Consider the following 8,755-nt stretch of genomic DNA (forward strand, 5'->3'; position numbering starts at 1 on the left):
GGATATAGGGGTAATTTGGTAAATTTGGAACTTCCAGAGGCATTCTGGTAAATAGACGAACTTCCAGGGGTATCCTGGTACTTTTCCCTTATATGGTAGTTTGATAGTTTCCTTGTTTGGAGGGGGTTGCACAATCCATGTATCGAGAGGAGCTCCATGCATTGAGAGTCAAACATGTTCCATTTCTAAACCCATTACTGATCAATATGAATAACATATTGCAAACAAATCTTTCTATTCCATGGAGAGTCTTCAATTGGATAATCAATCATCCATGCGCTGGGCCATGAGTGAACATAACGCAGCAACTCACTATTGGTCAACTTTGTGAAGGACATTTTCATGATAAATAGAGAACCATTTACTTTACATGATGTTTATATATAAAGCATGAACACTACTACCTAATTGTGTCAGTAATATACAAAAAACTTAATGATTGGTATAGAAGAAAGCAATTACCTTCTCTGAAAGGGCAACTCTAGACTCTCAATGTATTTTCACATTAGATGTTCTAACCTATAATTGAAGCCATATACTTCACATCAGTGCACATTAGCGTCAAACCTTCATTTTTACGATTCTCACCTATAACCCTTCATGTTCAACTTTTCATCTGTAACAAAAAAATGGTCAAAACAAAAAATCAAAGAGAACATTATAAGTATTACACCAGACAATTGGGAATGATTCCACACAACCCCTGGTCATCTTGACCGAGATGCTGAGACCCGCGACGCTGAAAACCAGTGATCATAAACAACTCTTTTCCTTCCCCATTTCCACCAAATTGGTCCTCCAGCAACATGTTTGCGAGCATGCTTTCCTACAATAAAGAAACCATTTATGATTGTTAAATGCTTATGATAGTGACACCCTTCAGAAGAAGCCGATGCTTTATGAGTAAAGGTTTATCAAACCACCTTGCATCCTTTAGTCCACCATTCACTTGTTTGCAATAGATTTTTCCAACAAATTGGCCCCCAAAAACTTTGTTCAACCATTGTTGACTGATAAACACGCATGCACAGTTTTCTAAGATGCCTAGGAACTAGTCATAAAATCACAAGAATTTTCATGTAGCTGAGTACTCAGTTCGTCAAAACCTCAAGTAACAAAGATTCTCTATGTCGATTCCAAAAGATAAAGGTATCAATGAAGATTGAAAAAATTACCCATAGATTAAGGTCATTGATAGATGCATAAACACACTGTCTAAAATGATGCATAAATATAATCTTTTTTCATCACTAGAGGCATCCTTTCTAAAGGTTGAAATCATAACTAGAAAATATCTGCTACATTTGGAGAGCACTAAAAGAATCAACCATTTACCTTTTACTCTAGATCTGAATTGGGACCTCATTGTCATTATTGATACAGGATCTATCTTCCAATATTGTTGTTGAATATGGCAAACCTCCATAACGGCAGCTAGACCCGCAATAGTAGGCTCACAAATTAGTGGAAGAGGACCAGGAGATTCACCCAAAAGCACCTGAAAGAAGCGGGTTCAATCCAACTGGTTAGAATTTCTGACCATTTCAAATTAGCTCTACTTCTGAAACAAGAGGAAATATTGGATTGGTAGTACTATAGACAAATCATTCCAGCATTCAGCATTAATAAACTCCATCCTCTACAACTGTCTTAAAATTTATCAAGATGTTATGTTACTATTTCTTCCACATTACCTTCAAAACAGCAGCACTTGATGCAGATATCGAACGTAAATTGTACCTGTATCGAAAAAAATTAGCTTCTAAATCGGATATTATTAGAAATCTATAAAAGAAAATTAAGGTTGCCCCCTAACAGAGAACTTTGCAGGGTCAAAATGGCTTACCCCCCTTCCAAGACTACTAGCAATTTTCCTTGTACAAGTGAATATAACATTTGTGTCATGTGAGCATATCCCTCTGGTGACACCTGCCGAAAGATAAATTGTGACTTTAAATTTGATGTCCTATAAGTCACTGAGGAATTCCCAGAACGTGTTCTGCATTTTATTTTTACATTTGGAAGAAAGGTTAACAAAATAAATGGAATTCAGACCTTGCAACCACCTAAAGGATCCCCTTTTGCAGCATCAAATCCTGCTGAAATAATTATCAGTTCTGGAGCAAACTGTGTGGCTGCATAATAACAAAAATATGCTTATATACTCGAATTACCTTTGAGCTAAAATTAATGTACAAGCTTGAACACAGTCATCTTATCAGTTTACTTGGAACAGGAGATATTAACATTGCATTATAGACTTTTGCTGCAAGAAACACAAGGTGGCTATAGATTTTGAGGGAGAATCATTCTCCTATGCGAATTTTCTATATGTACAGAAGGACCCTATCACATGTTATATCCAGCTGTCAGGTCAGCGTTATGAATAATACATCAACACAAGAATCATATGAAGAAAAGTATATGATACCTATAGGAACCACTACATGCTGGAAAGCGAAAAAATAATCTTCATCACCAATCCCGCCACAAGGCCAAGGTATATTTACTGAAAATCCTGCTCCACCATTAATGCCAATCTGAAAAATAGAGAATCAATTTTAACAATTCAAGACAGGTTTGTAAAATAAACTATAATCCTAAAATATCGTATTTATTAGTATATTTATATTAGGCCTACTTTTTCCAGAGGAACACCTCAGCAACAGAATTAGAACAAAAAAGATATGGCATGACGTGAATAAGATGAAACTTGTCTCTTCATAGTGTATTTTGAAATGTGTGACAGTAATACAGTTAATGTATAACTCATGAAACTCTGCAATATCTATTTATTAATGCATACATGTATGTAAACACGAGGTATACAGGAAGATACATAGTTACAATATGTAGTTAATAGGCAGGTATGTTGATAGGTGTATGCTCAGCTGGAAGTACAAGTGGTTCCTAGACCAAAGGCAGCAAGCATTCGAACAGAATGTTGAGCCAATGTGCAAGGATGTGTGCATTGAATCATTTTTTTACCTTACAAAATCAATTGTTAGGTTAGGCCCTTGGAACAGAACACGGTCAGTCATAAGTGACAAAGCCATTAAATTTCTTTAAGGAGGTGACAAACCAATCTAAATTGATGAGTTTCGATCTAATGGAGAGTTTTAGAGTGCTAGAATCTGCAAATGCCATAGCTAATTTGCTCTCTTTCCCAGTACGCCCAAGGAGGGTACCTTAGAAGCTCTAAGCATAGAAAGCACAATTTGGATATGGTGGAATTGAACAATGTAAAAGGAATTTCACAGTTTCACCCAAAATATGTGAAAAAAGGAGCCTCAAGTATTTAAATTGTTACACTAAACCACAACATACATAACTATATAATAACATATTGCTTGAAGAGGCTGAGATTATTAACACCAAAATGACACATAAGAACAAAGTATGCCCATACTACCCTATTTTGCATTGGAACCATGAAAGGAGCCTCCTCGAGTATTTAAATTGTTACACTAAACCACAACATACATAACTATAACAACATATTGCTTAAAGAGTCTGAGATTATTAACACCAAAATGACACATAAGAACAAAGTATGCCCATACTACCCTATTTTGCATTGGACCACGACAAAACTGCATAAAAATCCTTACTATGATTTTTTCAATTGTCACATTCGTTTAGATTTAATTCAGCCCACATGCAACAGGTTCAGTGATGGGGAACTAAACAATATCGATGTGGTAAAGTTGCATATTTTACCACTAAACCACACTTAGTTCGAAAATATACATATAATTTATATTAATCATAAATGATCCCGCATAGTCAGGATTCTCATGATTACTTAATGCACTGAACCTATTTTATTTCTAATATGCAGAGCAAGGAGGGATAATGAGCATATCACACCCAATTAAGTCAAAACATGATAATTCCATAACACAATTAAAATTCCAATTTTACAGATTGCATTTAAAATGAACATTTTATCAACTGTAGCACAGTCATCAAATCCTCACTTCCATAACAAAATATGCAGTGTGTAGAAAACTTGCAACATACAAAACAAACAATCTGACTCTTATGGCAGCATAATGAAAAGTATATTCTATAGCCTAAATTACAAATACCTTGAAAAGAATATTCTATAGCCTAAATTACGAAATACCTCAGTTGCACCTCCTGTACCAGGATAAAAGCGCCCTCCTTCGTACCTATGTAAAGAAATGTATAGTACCTACGAGAGCAGTGTAGAATTAAACTACATAGGTGAACGGATTTCTCTTTAAATTATAAATAAGCAACACCACATACAGATGAATCATGGTCAAATATTGCTTGAGTTCCATTTCCATGGTGCACATCCTACAGAAAATAATAATAAGTTATAGTGGGATTTCCACAAAAGTGTTTACAGCATCATTTTGTTTTCATGCTTACCCAGTCCAGAATCATAATTTTCTTAGCACCAGCTGCCAATGCAGCTTTGGCAGCAACTGCTGCATTATTGTGAAGACAGAATCCCATTACAGTGGAATCCAATGCATGATGGCCTGGTGGTCTCACCTAATACAAAAGGTATCTAATTGTCAACGTTGATTTATCAATAGCCATGACTAAACCCATTATTGCATAACCAAGTTCAAGATGTAACCAAAGCAAATCCATTGCTGATTTGTCCTTTCAAAATTGCAGTGGCGAGATCAATACATAAGCCTGCTGCAAGTCTGGCTGCTAAAGCAGAATGACAGTTTGCATATGTGTCTGCAGTGAAAAGACTGAGATAAAGAGTTTAAAAATAAAACAAGAAATAACCATATTAGTAAGGTACCTAAATAAATAAATAATGGCCTTCCAAACCCGCCACGGTGTAAACAGATAATCACCTTGCATCATGAGCTGAAGTTGATTCAACTGCATCTATATGATCTTGAGTGTGAACCTATTATGTATCCAAGAAACAATGAAAAAGATTGCATGAAATGTTTCCAATATGGAACCAATGGGACAATACCTTTTCGAAAATGTTGCCTCTTAAAATAAGGAAATGCTGGGGGTAGGATATGCTCAAAAATAAATTAGTTTATAGATAAATACACATATTTAAATAACAAAGAACATCATTTACATTCAAAATGCAGACAGAAGATAGGGTAATTGAAATTCTTGATTACTTAGGTCATATAGATTGGAAATTTCTAAAATAAGACAGTTTTTCTTTATTTTACAAATGCCCCTTGGTTTTTGTTATTTTCCTCAATGCTCTTGATCTATCCTCAAAAGAGAAAATATGCATACTGTTTGAAATATTGAATAGTAATTCATCTCTCTTTGTGTTAGTTGAGCAATTACATTCTAATTTCATTCCCTTCTTCACTTTCAAAGGTTCACATAGGGATTCAGAGAAATAATGAAAATCCAGAGACATTTCAAACTTTTCCCCTTTATAGATTTGTAGATGGCAGATTTTAGATGTTTATTAATTTATTACTATGACAAATACCAGTTTTCAACTAGGTTTTTATTAATTAAGCGGTTCATTTGCCTTTCAGGATCATTCCTGAAATGTCTACCTCTACTGGAAATGCAGAAACTGTGTTTTCAACAGCAGGGGAACTGTTTTCTGCAACTTATACAAGATTCATAACTATTTATAGAATATATAATTCACTATCATTCATAGAGAAACATATTGCACTGCACTCACCATTTCCATTTCTGCATGAGTAGCCTCTCTTGCTGGGACTGGACAACACCGCCCAGGGTATAAACCTAACAGTATTGCATATAATACAAACAACTTTATTTTTGGTATCACTTCCTTTTGGCCTTGGAATGTTTGCTTTATTTTCTATGTAGCTTACCTGCAGCTTCTAGCCCTCCCATTATGGCACGAAGCCGATCTGGCCTTTCTGGATGAGGATTAGGTTTCATTGTCACCTGCAAATTTGATAAATAAATAAAATGTAATTCAAATGCATGGAAAATCGCCACTTTTGCTGGTATGTATAATAATGCATTAGCAACCTCAAAATGAAGAAGCATTCTCTCATCAAAACCTATTGCTGTTGATGTTCCATCTGTTCAGATGGGATAAGAGAAATCACTGAGTTACAGTTAGCATAAACCCCAAGATGATGATAGAACTTAATGAGAGAAGATACCTGGGTCGGTGTACACTCTCTTCTCAACCTTGATATCATCATCTTTTTCTGACAATACCATAGATGCTAAATATCCCTTCTTCAAAATACCTGATTCTCTGTGCTCTCCACAAAGCTTCAACAATTAAAAACCACGATATCAAAGCTATGTCTAAAAGGGTTCAAACACTAGTCTACCAGAAGTCAAAACCACATTGAGCATTGATACCTGAAAATGAAGCTTTTTTAAATATACATACTCTTATTATCGCTAACGGTTTCTTTTAGTAAGTTGAAAATAAAGAAGACTAGGTAACATTAAAAAAACAAAATTCCCAGGTAACTGAACTTCCGTGGAATCAGTACTAAAACAATTCCCTTTCTTGAATAAAGGGGACGTAAAGAAGGGGGTAGCAGGGCCGGTCCGCAAGGAATTGTTATTTCACCTCATTTAATGTCCGACCAATTTACTCTGAATCTCTTATGAACTTCATATACAAGTCTATCAAGTCTAGTGACACTATTTCAAGCACAAATAACTGTTAGGAAAGCGTGTTTTATAGTTACAGACTCTTATAGTCACTGACACCTAACAATGGAGCTTCTGTTTAAAGTCACGTATACTACACTCTCTTACTGCGTTATGCCACTCAACCCTTACTTGTCTACAATAAGCCAAAATCATTTCAAGCATACACATCTCACCAGACCTCCTTTTAAAGTTACACACACAGAATCTAATTTGTTCACAAATTTTACATCACTATAGATACCTGACAATGGATATTCTCCTCCGAGTTTGAACATGTGCAGTTTGTGCAGAACCACTGCAAACAAATTTGTTCTGAATCTTGGTTTGGATCCCAATCCTCATCATCCTCTGATTCATCTTCCCAATCTCCTTCATGTTCATACATAGCCTTGATATCTGAATTAATACTATGACCTCCAACAACAAGTTCCCCGGATCCATTATGCTTTACGAAGCTTTGTTGCACATGTTCCTGCCTGAAGTCTGGCTCAAAAGTGAACCCATTCTGGTCATCTGTGAGAACATTACTATCATCGGTTGAAGATATTTTGATATTATCATTGGTTGAATACATTTTGCTACTATCGTTGGTTGAGCATATTTTGCTACTATCATTAATCAAACACATTTTCCCAACATCGTTACTCGTACATGTTTTAGTTGAGCATGTTTTGCTCAATCGTTCTAGTCCAAAAGTTTCAAGCAGGATCTCTTTTGCATTCAGAGTGTCAGTATGGACCTCTTTTGTGTTCATAGTATGAATCAATTCAATATATCGAGACCCAGTGTTCAGGATTTTTTCTTCCCAAATAGGCAGAGATTCCTCTCATGGAAGAAACAATAAAGCCTGAGAGAAAATGTAACAAAAGTAAAAAATTAACCATTACATTTAATCTCTTTATAAAAATCTGCATCCACAAGTTCCAAACAACACAACATGATAACATAGCACAAACTTACAAGTTTCTGTTAGCGACATATATATATATATTTCAGTTGGATTTTATTCCATTTGTAAATGTTTCTCAACAGGAAACAATAAGAGAATAACATACTTTATAAGATTCCTATGGCAATTTGTTTCCAACCAACAAGTTGTAAATAATAAGAGATTACAAGAAGTTAACAAATATATTTCCATGGGATTTTTTATTTCTTTACAAACATTTTCGATGAGCAAGTTGAAAATAAATAGTAGATAAGTGGAGAATGGCAAAACAAAATTGTAGAAACTTCATATTTTTCAAAGGATTTTATTTTCAAAAAAATTTCCAATCAAAAATTTGAAAGTAAAAGGAAATAATGAGAAAGTACCACACAGCTACAATAATTTTGACACGCTCCTGTCAGATTTTGTTCCTCTTTAAAAACAGGCAGTAAATTCAAAATAATAGGAAAGCACAAGAAAACGCCACAAATTTAAGAGAAAAATTACATATGTCTATTGGATTTTTCTCGTTTCACAAACATTGCAACACTGCAACTTGAAATGACATGAAACAATCAGAAAATACAACAATCGAGGAACTTTGCAGAAACAGTATGCATATGGGAATTGCATTCTCCTTTTACGAAAATAATTTCCAGCCAGAAACCTCATAAATTCAACATGAGTTAATAGAGAATGATCGACCCGTTTGGTTTGGTGCAGATCAGACCAAAACAGAGCACAATAAACTAAAGGGAACAAAAGGCGGCTTTACAAAAATACGAGAATAAAAGCGAGAAAATAACAAAGCAACTGACATACGAGGAGGATGAGGAGGAGGAAGAAGAAGAAGAAGAAGAAGAAGCGAATACCCGTGCTTGCAATCGTAATCGTTTCTCCTCGCACAGAAAACTCAAACGCTCGGAGACAGCTGTGAGACTTCCATTTATAGGCGTGAAGAAATCGTCTGTACAGAGACGCACAGATAGACAAAAAGAGACGGAGAGAACCCCCGGGGGGGAGGGACAAAATACCTCCCTAATTTTCGATATTTACGAGAATAGCCCTCCCCTCCCCTCCTCTCTTCTTCTTTTCGTTGTTGTGTGGTGGTGGTGCGTTTGGTCACATTTTTCTCCAAATGTTTCGAGACTTAGGGGTCCTCCCCTCTCTTTTTTTGAGTTCCCCAAGGGG

The 8,755-nt window shown here is 35.5% G+C and overlaps 1 protein-coding gene across 2 annotated transcripts; it reads right to left on the reverse strand.

The window, feature by feature from the left end:
- Window positions 1–420: 420 nt before the first annotated feature.
- Window positions 421–8,540, reverse strand: LOC147849339 (histone deacetylase 15-like). 2 transcript variants are annotated; one of them, XR_015531797.1, is made up of 18 exons: window positions 8,437–8,540; window positions 6,878–7,483; window positions 6,126–6,240; window positions 5,989–6,041; window positions 5,826–5,901; window positions 5,669–5,733; window positions 4,848–4,903; window positions 4,616–4,739; window positions 4,402–4,527; window positions 4,276–4,326; window positions 4,130–4,198; window positions 2,432–2,540; window positions 2,056–2,135; window positions 1,847–1,929; window positions 1,695–1,740; window positions 1,336–1,498; window positions 924–1,010; window positions 764–826 (listed from the first exon to the last, which is right to left on the reverse strand). XR_015531797.1 is itself a non-coding variant. In XM_087337620.1 (17 exons), exons 2-17 carry the CDS (start codon window positions 7,388–7,390, stop codon window positions 708–710), a joined length of 1,848 nt encoding a protein of 615 aa, XP_087193746.1. In that variant the 5' UTR covers window positions 7,391–7,483; window positions 8,437–8,540; the 3' UTR covers window positions 421–707. The 2 variants fall into 2 exon arrangements, 1 of the variants encoding a protein (XP_087193746.1); XM_087337620.1 differs by lacking the exon at window positions 924–1,010 and having other exon boundaries at window positions 421–826.
- Window positions 8,541–8,755: the final 215 nt, after the last annotated feature.

This window comes from Azolla caroliniana, unplaced genomic scaffold (assembly GCF_043228905.1).
Source record: "Azolla caroliniana isolate FFs.n. ecotype wild unplaced genomic scaffold, voAzoCaro1.0.p SCAF_77, whole genome shotgun sequence".
NCBI classification, from domain to species: domain Eukaryota; kingdom Viridiplantae; phylum Streptophyta; class Polypodiopsida; order Salviniales; family Salviniaceae; genus Azolla; species Azolla caroliniana.